The sequence below is a fragment of the Rana temporaria genome, chromosome 10 (genome assembly GCF_905171775.1).
Source record: "Rana temporaria chromosome 10, aRanTem1.1, whole genome shotgun sequence".
Taxonomy (NCBI): domain Eukaryota; kingdom Metazoa; phylum Chordata; class Amphibia; order Anura; family Ranidae; genus Rana; species Rana temporaria.
In genome coordinates, this window is record NC_053498.1 from 117397336 (window position 1) to 117410064 (window position 12729).

Consider the following 12729-nt stretch of genomic DNA (forward strand, 5'->3'; position numbering starts at 1 on the left):
GGAGTGCATTGTGGTGTGCTGTAAATTGTTGGGTTCCATTGAAGTAAGGGTACAAAATGAAATGCAACAAACCAATATATGTAATGCATATCTCTACACCACACATTGGCAGCAAAGTGAAAATTGGTGGCCCTAAAGATGACAAAACAGTCAAGAACTAAAGTTATGTCCCACCAAGGTCTTAAAAAAAAAAAAAAAAAAAAAAATTGGGTGATCAAGTTCTCCGGCATGCAGTCTCCACTTTAAGCTGGCCATAACATTAAAATTATTTAATGTTGATTGAAAAAATAAAAAGCCTGGTTTCACACCTGGATGTGTGTACGCTTTTGTGCAGGGCTGCCATACCTGCAAGATTTAAAAAAAAAAAAAAAAATATATACCTAAGGCCCCTTTCAGACGTCCGCCTGTCCGTTATTACAAGTCCGTTAACGGACTTGTAATACATCCCTATGGGATCGCGTCCGTTAGCGGATGGAGCATCCGCTAACGTCCGCGTCTGTCAGGATCCGGTTTTCGGACGGAAGAAAACCCTATTTTTCTTCCGTCCGGCGGAATGGAACTGATGCAGACGGACACACGGTCCGTCTGCATCCGGTTCCCCATAGGGCAGAGCGGAGCCGAGACAGGGCGGTCCCTGCACTATCTGCCGACAGCTCAGCGGGTATCCCCGCTGAGCCGACGGAGACACACGGAGCGGACCCAGAAACGGTCCGCTCCGTGTGAAAGAGCCCTTAGGCTAACGGACGCGATCCCATAGGGATGTATAACAAGTCCGTTAACGGCCATGTTGAACTGTGCTGGGGTACCATGCATTTTTATGCACCTGAAAACGATAAAAAAAAAAAAAAAAAAAAAAAAAAAAACCATACACACACACACTTTTATTATTATCTATCCATCTTAATATTGGTTTGGATAGTGCTTTACAAACTGAAGAGAACAGTACAATCCAAGACCAGAGGTGGATAATAAGGAGGACAATCTAAAAAGGCAAGTGATACAAATGTTAGTAACTGTGTGGGAGGAGTATTGGGTGGACTGGCTGGTTTTCACAAAAAAAAGAGAAACCACAAAAAGGTAACATTCTCATCAGTTATCTACAGCATCCTGTCACATCAACTCCATTAAAAGTTGCTGAGTGGTGGAAACTTTGAGGTAACTGTGGCTTGTAAACAGACATCCAGCAATTCTGTGTTCCATCCATCACTGCACATCATATCCGATCCTTAGAAGCTGGTAAGAAACTTCCAAAAGTTGTGACTTCAGGTCAGCAGGACTGTTGGGCCACAAACCAGCAAAATGGCTAAAAAGGCGAGTGAAGTTTGAGGCTGGGTTCACACTGCTGTGTAAATCATATGCGATGTGAATTCAGCCATACAGATAGTATGGCAGAATTTGCATTAAATTCAGAGCAAAATCATGCAGGACCCTTTTTATGGACACAGAGAACGCTATTTAGCTTCTAGGAGCAGGAACACACACACACACACACACAATTAAAAGTATTGGGACGCCTGCCTTTACATGAACTTTAATGGAATCCCAGGTCTTAGTCCTTAGGGTTCAATATTGAGTTGGCCCATTCTTCGCAGCTATAACAGCTTAAATTTTTTTCTGGGAAGGCTTTTATGGACTCTTTATGGACCTTGCTTTGTGCACTGGTTAAAATCATTTGGTGGAGGGGAGATTATGGTGCGGGGTTGTTTTTCAGGGGTTGGTCTTGGTCCTTTAGTTCCAGTGAAGGCATCAGCATTCCAAGTGATTTTTGGACAATTTTATGCTCCCGACTTTGGGGACAGCCCCTTCCTGTTCCAACATGACTGCGCACCAGTGCACAAAGCAAGGTCCATAAAGACCTGGATAAGATATCCACAGGAATGGATAATGCCACGTACACACGATCAGACATTCCGACAACAAATGTTTCGATGTGTGCTGGTTGTCAGAAAATTTGACCGCGCGTAGTCTCCAATCAGACATTTGCTGTTGGACATTCCGACAACAAAAATGTTTAGGAGCTGGTTCTCAAATTTTCTGACAACAAAAGTTCTTTCCGGAAAGTCTGGCCGCGTGTACACAATTTAAAAGGCACAAAAATACTACACATGCTCGAATTCGACGCATGCTCTGCTCAGAATCAGTGAACTTCATTTTTCTCGGCTCGTCGTAATGTTGTACATCACTGCGTTCTTGACGTTCACAATTTCAGACAACATTCGTGTGAATGCAAGACAAGTTTGAGCGAACATCCGTCGTAAAAAAAGAAATCCACAATTTTGATGTCGGAATGTCCGATCGTGTGTACGCTGCGTAAGGGTTGAAGCCGTTATAGCTGCAAGGGGTGGGTCAACTCACGATTGAACCCTACAGACTAAAACGTCATTAAAGTTGACGGGCCGGATTCAGATACATTGGCGTATCTGTCCGGCCCACGTAACGTATCTCCGATACATTACGCCGCTCTAACTTTGGGCGCAAGTTCTTTATTCACAAAGAACTTGCGCCCTTAGTTAGAGCGGCGTAGCGTATGTGTTGCGGCGTAAGGCCACGTAATTCAAATAGGGATGTAGGGGGTGTGTTTTATTTAAATTTCCCTTGACCCCGCGTTTTTTTTCGTTTTACTTGAACGGCGCATGCACCATCCGTAAAATCTCCCAGTGTGCATTGCTCTAAATGACGTCGCAAGGACGTCATTGCTTTCGTTGTGAATGTACATCATTACGCAAACGACGTAAAAATTTCAAAACTCTGCGCGGGAACGACGGCCATACAACATTGGCTGCGCCTCATAGACCCAGGGGTAACTATACGCCGGAAAAAGCCAAACGCAAACGACGTAAAACAAAAAGCGTCGGGTGGTCGTTCGTTTCTGAATCGGCTTAACTCCTCAATTGCATATTCGGCGCGTAATAATATGGAAGCGCCACCTAGCGGCCGGCCTGGAATTGCAGCCTAAGAGCCGACGGTGTAAGACACTTACACCTGTCGGATCTTAGGGATATCTATGCGTAACCTGATTCTATGAATCAGGCGCATAGATACGACCGTCGGAACTCGGAGATACGACGGCGTATCAGAAGATACGATAAGAGGGGGAACCAATGCGCAAATCCACCTAATCAAGGGTAATTCTAAACTAAAAGGAAGCTAAAATTAATAAATAGCAGCCACGACGGAAAGTGTTCTCACACTCAAGACAGATAAGAATAATGGTAGGTGTAATGGCGCTAAAAACACTAAAAAAAACTTAAATACAATAAATAATCCTCATCACTAGACCCATAAAGTAATTAAGAAAGTTTTGTGGTGAATCCTCCAATGGATGTGTATAAAATGAAGAGTGGAACACATTTTATACACATCCATTGGAGGATTCACCACGAAACTTTCCTAATTACTTTATGGGTCTAGTGATGAGGATTATTTATTGTATTTACGTTTTTTTAGTGTTTTTAGCGCCATTACACCTACCATTATTCTTATGTATCAGAAGATACGCCGTCGTATCTTTCTGAATCCGACCCGATGTGTGTAAAGGCAGGTGTCCCAATACTTTTGGCAATAAAGTGTGCAACACACCAACAGATATTTCGATGTTAAGTCTAAGAGGACGAAAGGTTGACATCAGTACAGGGCTTTTTGCGTCCTGTTATTAGCAGCGATTCCCAGGATGAGTCTGTTGCAGGAAGTACCCGGCCAAGTCATGAATATGTACAGTACATTCAGGCTACACAAGTAGTAATTATAAAAAGTAAAATAGCTCCAAGGCAATATTGTACCAGCACTTGATTCAGAGGACATAATCAAATAACAAAAGCTGATGTCATGTGCTATGAAAAGCAATGCACTGTAGTTTAGAATAGGATCTCGATATCTTAACATGTAAAGAATGCAGCAAACCATTAGTTGTCCTCATGCCTATAATTATTAGTGTTTAATGTAGATGTTATGTATCATCATTGTACATTAATTGTATGAGCACACACCCACAAATGTTCAGCTGATTTACTGTAGCTTTAATAACTGGGAAACAAAAAAGTACAAAATGTTACTAGAACACCACACCTCGCACATGTGGCAAGGCTGTTCTACCAACCCACACCCAGCTTTACCTCATTATGCACCGTCGTCTGTATTATGCGATGATTAAACTTTCATGAATGACCAATAAGCGACTGTGTTGAACTAGTACATTGTGTCCTCTTACAGTTCTCTGCTCCCTATGATTAAGACCTGGAAGTTTGCTCAGACTCTAGTGTAACACTTTGTACTGTACAGAAGATGTGTTCATACTAGACCTGGCACTAGGTATAGTTCAACTGTGGGAAAAATAGCACCCATCATCAAGCCGTTTAATTATTATTACTCATATAGATACTGTATACAATAAGCGTGTATATAAATAGCATATCTGAAAACAGAACTAGAGCCGATCAAATAGCAGATCATTACAAAACCAACAGCTCGATTCTTGATACAACTTTAGATTTGCCGTCATCAAATCATTCTCCGCAGCCATTACCTTTTGTACCACCACCCCCTACCTTTAGAATGTAAGTTCTACGAGCAGGGTCTTCCTGTACTGAAATCGTGCTGTCCTCCCCTCTACATGGTAAAGCACTGCGTAAACTGTTGGCGCTATATAAATCGTGTATAATTATTATTATACAGGATTTATATAGCGCCAACAGTTTGCGCAGCGCTTTACATCAGGGAAGACAGTACAGTCACAATACAAATCAATACAGGAGGGATCAGAGTATAATAATAAATTCTCAGTGAGAAGTTATCATTACCAATTGAGGGTGTGAACTTAAAGCGGGAGTTCACCGGAAAAAAATTTTTTAACATTAGATTGAGGCTCATTTTGTCAAGGGGAATCGGGTGTTTTTTTGTTTTTTTTTAAATCGAAGCAGTACTTACCGTTTTAGAGATAGATCTTCTCCGCCGCTTCCGGGTATGGTCTTCGGGACTGGGTGTTCCCATTTGATTGACAGGCTTCAGACGGTCGCATACATCGCGTCACGAGTAGCCGAACGTCGGTGCGCCTCTATACGGCGCCTGCGCACCGACGTTCGGCTACTTTCGGAAAGTCGTGACGCGATATATACGACTCTCCGAAGCCTGTCAATCAAATAGGAACACCCAGTCCCGCAGACCATACCCGGAAGGCGGCGGAGAAGATCTCTCTCTAAAAACGGTAAGTACTGCTTCGATTAAAAAAAAAAAAAAAAAAACACCCGATTCCCCTTGACAAAATGAGCCTCAATCTAAAGTTAAAAATTAAGTTTTTGGGTGAACCTCTACTTTAAAGTGATTGTAAAGTGTTTTTTCTTAGAATATAAAAAAATTAAAAACAAACACACATTATACTTGCCACCTCTGTTGCAGAGGTTTTGTACAGAGCAACCTGGATCTTCCTCTTCTCGGGTCCCTCTTCGGCTCTCCTACACCCCTCTTCTGTCGAGTGCCCCCACAGCCAGCAGCTTGCTCTGGGGGCACCCGAGTCGAGTCACAGAGCCCCGACCCAGCCACACCCCATCTCCCCTGATTGGCCAACTAACCGACAGCCACGGGAGCCAATCAGGAGGAGAGTCCCAGACGGCTTAGACACTCAAGGACATCGCTGGAGCTCAAGTATTAGGGGATGCTGGAGAGCTAGGGGCAGAGGAGTCGCCGCCTAGGGGGCCCGTAGGTGGAAGTAGGAATTGGGACAGGAAGTCCCACTCCTCCCCTCCAAAAAAATAAATGCCAAATGTGGCATGTAAGGGGGTAAGGAGTGCTTAAAGCAGAAGTTCCGCTTTTGGGTGGAACTCCGCTTTAAGATGGAAAAACGTCTGCCTTTACAACTCCTTTAACTGCTTGCCGACCAGGCGCCACACATATACTGCGGCAGATCGGCTCTCCTGCACGAACCGACGTACATCTGTCTGCGCATGCGAGATTTGAGTCTGCTGGACCTGCGCACCGCCATGTCCGCGATCTCTGTACACAGAGGTAGAACGGGGATCTGCCTTTGTAAACAAGGCAATTCCCTGTTCTGTCAGGGCACATGGAGATATCGCTGTTCCCAGCAATCTCTCTCATCCCTGGCAGCCCATGCCCCCTACAGTTAGAACACACCCAGGGAACACAGTTAACCCCCTTTCCTGCAAGTGTCATTTATACATTGATCAGTGCATTTTTTAGAGCAATGATCAATGTAATAATGTCACTGGTCGCCAAAAAGTGTAATTTAGGGTCAGATTTGTCCTCCCCAATCCCGGGAAAAAAAAAAAAAATTGAATAACTTTTGTGCAAACAAATCTATATGCAGATTGTGATTTTATGTAGGGTTTAAAAAAAAAAATAAAAAAAAAAAAGTGTCACTCTGTGTTTATAGTGTAAAAAATAAAAACCACAGGAGGTGATCAAATCCTACCAAAAAGAAAGCCATTTGTTGGGGTGGAGCCCACGGGCAGTTTTGTTTTGGTACAGCGTCGCACGACTGCGCAAATGGCCTGGTCAGAAAGGGGGTAAATATTTCTGAGGCTGAAGTGGTTAATAGGGTTGCACCAATTCCTTTTTTTTTTTTTTTTTAACGGCCGGTACAAGTATTGATACTTGCCGATACCTTTGCAGTGCAATATGAGCCCATACAAAATGAATGGGTTCAAAGCACACTGCAAAGAATCGCATGCGATTTGAACGAAAATGTGCTGCAATTCCAGTCTATCGTATGCGGTTCCCCACACCACTCCTGTGTGAACCCAGGCTAAAGTCACGATGACAAGCCTGGGTTCACGCAGGAGCGGTGTGGGAAACCGCATGCGATAGACAGGAATCACACCGCATTTCTGTTCAAATCACACGCGATTCTTTGCATTGCGCATGTTCATTTTGTATGGCCTCAAATCACATTGCAAAAGGTATTGTTTTCAGGTATCGGAGCCTTTGCATGAATACTTCGTATCGGCGCGACCCTAAAATTTGTGCCAGTGGGAAACACAGCAATAAAAACTAGCCAGGAGTTCTAACCATTCGACACGCGATCCAAAACTACAAGGAAAGGTGGAAGGATAAAACGCATTAAAACACTTTATGTCCCCAGAGAGCAAGGAAAATCTCTCAGGAGGTTACAGCCCCAAGTAAAAACCCTACAGCAGTTCCATTTCTTTCCAACTCTGTCGACAACAAAATTTTGGCCGAAGTTATACAAGCAGCTCCCTCCCCTCCCACATTTAAAAACTTTAAAATTGTTTTATTAGAAATAAAAATTCTTACCGGTGATGTTCTATGGATTCATTGTCTGGAAGGTTGGCACCGCACACACTGCATCGTTCACCGATGTTTCTACCGTCATTCTTCATCCCAGCCGCAATTTCACCTAATTTGCTGAACAGCTCTCGCTGAATGAAGCCTTGTGGTAGAAGTCCTCCATAAGCACTAAAGTCCATTGATACGGCTAGGGCTGGCTGCATGTGAAGAGCAGAGGCCATGGACGTTGGCACACTAATCATCGTCTCACCCTTATGATTTGGGAGGACGGAGTACACGCTAAGCTGTTTCTCTGCATGGGAAATGGCATGCTCTTGCCCAAAGCTGAAGCCTTGACCTAACTCAAGAGCTTGTTCAGGAGCATTTTCATCACGATTAAAGGAAAGATCACGAGCACTTGTGATAACACTACTGCGGGTTGGGGTTCCTGGGCTCTCCTTGCTTTTATCATCAGACTTATCTCCACCAGATCCACTGGTTTCTGCGGTTGGGCTGTTTTGGTTAGACACTTCATCCACCTGCATGACTTCTGTTTTCACTTCAGACAGACTTTTAAGTCTGCTCGTGGAGTGCAAATCTAGTGCATTTTGTTGCAGTGCTCCTTGAAGCAACGACTGGCCAATAGTCATTAAGCTGTCCACAGCAGTCTTGGTTGGGCTCATGCCCGAAAGTCCATAAGACGTTGACACTGATGGACTTTGATCCACCAGGCTTTGATTACCCATACTGGAATAACCACTCTCTTCACTGGAATGCTTTGCATTTAACATATTTTTTATATATCTTGACTTTCTATCTTCTTCATCATCCATGGCCTTCTCACCTGTACTAAGTTCGCCATCATTCTCTTCTGAAGCTTGTATAGTTTCTAAGATCTTCAAACACTGCTCCTCTAGATACTCGATTTCTAGAATTTCTGCAGCATACAGAAGGTCATCCAAATCTTCCACCTTAGCCTGCAGAGTGGCAGTGTAAGCATACTCCAAAATCTGTTGAAAAGTCTTTGGCGAAAGAAAGTCCAAAGTGTAATGTTGGCTGCTACGGTGGAAAAGGATTTCAAACATCTTACTAGTACAAGCCAATACTGTCCTATGGGCATGAAACTCTTGAGTATCCACCATGATCACCACATCACAGAGTGTCCCAGCCAACCGCATTTGGTTGGCTTTCAGGAGAAGGCCCGTGGGGTGATTGGGGTTTTGCAACTGTATCAAACCCATATTAGTCAAATCCATACTTCTCCGTGGGTCTAGTCATTAGAATGTTTGTTTCTTCTTCTGGAGGGCTGAACACTGGAACCAAAAGACCTGTTAACAAAATAAAAGATTTTTTAGGATAAAAAGGACTTTTGGTTTCCCCCCCCCCTCTATCTAACCACACAAATAACACACACACACAGTCTCTCAAGGGCTACAAACTAGAGGCAAAGACCTTCCAGAATTTCTATCTCCGGTTTATGTCCATTGTAAAACTAAGCAATCTGGTCATTACAATATGGAGTCTCTAGTAATACGGGTTTAAAAACCTTCATAAACGGGCACACAAGTGGACAGTTGCTGAAGAACAAGTCTCCAAAGATATACAAGATACTACCTTCCGCCTGACTTCAGGTGAACATCATCTAGGAAGGCTCCCATATTGTGACAGCTCAGCCACTTGTAAGTTACTCACGTTTAATAGACTTTGTACTTTGCAATTACTAGTACTACTGTGCAAAATAAAATTAGCATATTTGAAGGAAACAGGTTTTCAGACAAGGTTCTAAAAATGCCCGAGCCTAAAAGTCATGCTGATCTAGTGGCTTCTATGCAATCTGCTCTACACAGCATAAACCATGTATGCAGATCAGGATTTCCGATTTCACTCTTCACGTAGGTCAATAAAAAAAAAAAAAAAAAAAAAAAAAAGAAGAAGTAGTTGATTCGGAAGACAGCCAGACAATTAGCATTTGAAGAACAAGGTCAATGATGCCAGCACATAAACTTCTCTTGGTGCCAATAGAGATTGCTGGAATGATGGATTTGTATTAAGCAATATTTTGGTACCATCATGCCCTAAAGAAATTTATGGAAAAGTCCTAAAAAGGATGTTGTTTTGTGGGACTATATGGGTACCAGTAATGTACCAAGATACTAGCGTTTTATAAAAATATATTGATTTTATTAATTTAACATAGAAAAGATAATTGAAAAATTCATAACATGCATATTCACAGAAGGTGAATTTGTTAGACATTATGCAAAGAAACTGATGCAGAAGAAATAAAACCTGTTTTATATAGTTGGATCGTACAAATCTGGGATAATCAAAGCAGAGATCAATCTTAGTTCCTGAAGCTGGTGCCCTAGCTTGCCCCCTTCCAAACCACACCGATCGTTCCTCAATGCAATGGGTAACCCATCCAAAAAGTGATAAATAGAAAGGGGTGGGCCGCAGTCATGACCTCAAAGGATGTTACGATCTACTTAATTGAGTTTCGGAGCTCCTGGGATGCTCCCAAGAAAGCTAAAGAGCCACTTCTGGGTGCCAGATTCAAAGGACAGTTAAAAGATATACCGGTAACCATAAGTTGATCCGATCTCTTTACATCATGCATTTTCATAATCTGATTGTATTTCAAACAATCAAATTAATTACCGGTAACAAACCAGCTCAGCAATGCCAATCGTAACATGAAGGATCATTTTCTGTCTTTGCCCATTTGATCGCATCTGATCTAAAAACTAGTCTAAGGCCCCTTTCACTCGGACAGACCGTTCAGGTCCACCTGTCAGTTTTGACGGCGGACCTTAACGGCCGCTCCATGCATCTCTATGGAGTCATCAGATGTCAGCGGAGACATGTCCGCTGACATCCGACCTGATACGTCCATGGCGGATCGGATGAGATCTGATGAAAAACGGACATGCTGTCCGTTTTCATCAAATCGATCCATAGGAATCAGCGGCGCTCTACAGGACCCTCCCAGCTCAGTGAGCAGAGAGGAGCTTGTCATCCACCAGCTCAGCAGACTGATCTCCCGATGAGCTGGCGGGAGCAGGCGGACTCCATAGCGACGGAATCCGCCTCGTGTGGAAGGGGCCTAAATTGGTGGAAGGGAAGTTATGCCTATTTGACTGAATCACACATTGATCAGATAATAAAATCAAGAGTGTATGGCTACCATACGAGAGGATTGCCCTCACTTTGGAGAGATTGCCTCTTGGGCTGCATTCACACCTGAGCGTAGGTTGTTCGGTCGTATTCATGCTTATTTGCGCGTTTGCTTACAGCGTCGTCCGACGTTTTTGTACTTCGACGTTTTTTATTGTAGCCAATAGGAAAAAATTATCTTTTCATCACTTGTTGCTATGTTGGTAGATTTTTTTTTATCTTCTGCCTGGGTGAAATGTTCTATTGATTAAAGCGACAAAACGCCCGTAGCAAACGCTCGTTGTCGCTTGAATCGTGCGTTTCCATTACTTTCTATGGGAAATTGAAACGCTCAAAAAACGCCCAAACCGCCTGATACGCGCGACAAAAAGGGTACGGAACTTGTTTGAGCTTCAGGCGTTTTGGAGTGGAGATGTGAACCATCTCCATAGGGAATTATGTATTTTTCCCCCCCCTCTAGCGTTTGAGCGTCGCGCTTCTGGCGACAAAACGCTCAGGTGTGAATGCAGCCCTACTTTCTGTTGCATCTACATCAGGGGTGTCAAACTCAATTTCATTGTGGGCCGCATCAGCATTATGATCGTTCTCAAAAAGGCCGGTTGTATATGTAGGATTAGATGTCCAGCGCATCACCTCCCATTAGATGTCAAGAGCCACCCCACCATCAGAAGTTGAGTCCCCCACTCTCCCTTACATCACAGTGTACCCCCCTTTCCTTATACTGCTGCTGGGAAGAAGCTGGATGCATTGCGTGAAAGCAGGGGTCTGGGGGGGGGGGGGGGGGAGGACTAGAGGAGGGCTGCAGGAGAGGTGCAATTCTACTGTACTCAAAATGATAGAAAAAAGTTAATTTCAGATACAGTAAAACCTTGGTTTGAGTGTAATTTGGTTTGAGAGCATTTTGCAAGACAAGCAAAATGTTTTATTAAATGTTGCCTTGATATAAGAGTAGCGTCATGTCACAACTGAGTATAAACGAGAAGAGAGGAGTCTAAGTGTAAAGTGTAGCAATATGATTACATTTAATGAAGCTACAACATTTAGCCACTTATTGCTACACTTAGAGGTGCCTCCCTTCTATACCCTGTAAAAAAAATGCTTTGATATACAAGTGCTTTGGATTACAAGCGTTTCTGGAACGAATTATGCTCGCAGACCAAGGTTTTACTGTAAAAGTTAAGGTTCATGTAGAGTCACTTAACATGCTCTTTTATGTGGTTGATAGACCTGCTGCACATTTCCCTCCTCAATTCAGAATCACTATGTACTCTGAATGGTCATTTTCTCTTCTTTCCTAGACAAGCATGTTCAAAAGGAATCCCTAGTTAAGCTCTGCAATGTCTGACCTTACAGTCGGTGTCACATGATAGAACTCAAAGATAGTAGAGCAGACATAAAATGTGTTGAAGGACAGGGGTCAGGGAGTTCTGGTAGATGCAACAGATTCACAGGAAAGAGAGGTTAGCAAGTAGAGTTCCACAGGGATTTGTGCTCAGAGCAATGATGTGTAATGTCTTCATTAGCGATATAACAAATGATCGAGAAGGAATGCCTGTTTTTCTGACCAGTGACCAACATCTTCATATTTTAAAAAGGAGGTTAACAAAATGACATGTGGCCAGATTCAAGCAGGTATTCTGTAGGGATAACTCATAAATTGTTCAAAGTGAGGGAGTGTGTGGCTTTTTCAGCATTTTTTTACCTTTGCCATCTATACACCAACTGCAACATTTGCACAAGGACCACAGAAAAATTCAAACTAAAGTCAGACGCAGGCTCTGCATGTAGAGCTTTTAAAGTGTCACTAAACACACATAAAAAAAACATCAGTAAAATAGTGCTTTACATGCGGTTAATGCTCGGTCACTTGGAGATTTGTTTTCTGAAAAAACACCTGGTTGAACCTGCTGGTCACCATCTCCCCCTTTTGTTCATGTCCCAATTCAGCTAGAGATTTTGCAGCAGTGATGACAACTCAGTTTTCAGTGAGTGTCTATGCCGAGCGTTTCCTCCTCCCCATCACATATGGCTATAGAGTCACACATGTGGGCAAATACACAGTGGTAAATGACAGACCACCCCCCCTTTAATGCCCACTAACCAGCTAAACACAATGGGGTTGAGATATTACATGTAGATTAATAGAGGCTTCATCTCCCTCTTATTCTAAGACACAGGCTCGGGGAGCATGACACAGACTGGCTGGCAGAAATCCACCCACACCATGTTATTTCCACAAAATATTTGATTTCAAATCTATACTGTATTTGTATGCCTAAAAAAAAACTTTAACTTGTGACCAGGACTAGAAGCTCCTCC

At 43.1% G+C, this 12729-nt stretch overlaps 1 protein-coding gene across 5 annotated transcripts in view; it reads right to left on the reverse strand.

Annotated features, from left to right (window-relative positions):
- Nucleotides 1-12729, reverse strand: part of ZBTB16 (zinc finger and BTB domain containing 16) — a 171300-nt gene that overhangs the window by 147538 nt on the left and 11033 nt on the right. For all 5 annotated transcript variants that reach the window (XM_040326036.1, XM_040326039.1, XM_040326040.1 and 2 more), the window contains exon 2: nt 7264-8564. In XM_040326036.1, coding sequence (XP_040181970.1) covers nt 7264-8492 — 1229 coding nt within the window. In that variant the 5' untranslated portion in view covers nt 8493-8564. The remainder of the gene's footprint in view (nt 1-7263; nt 8565-12729) is intronic.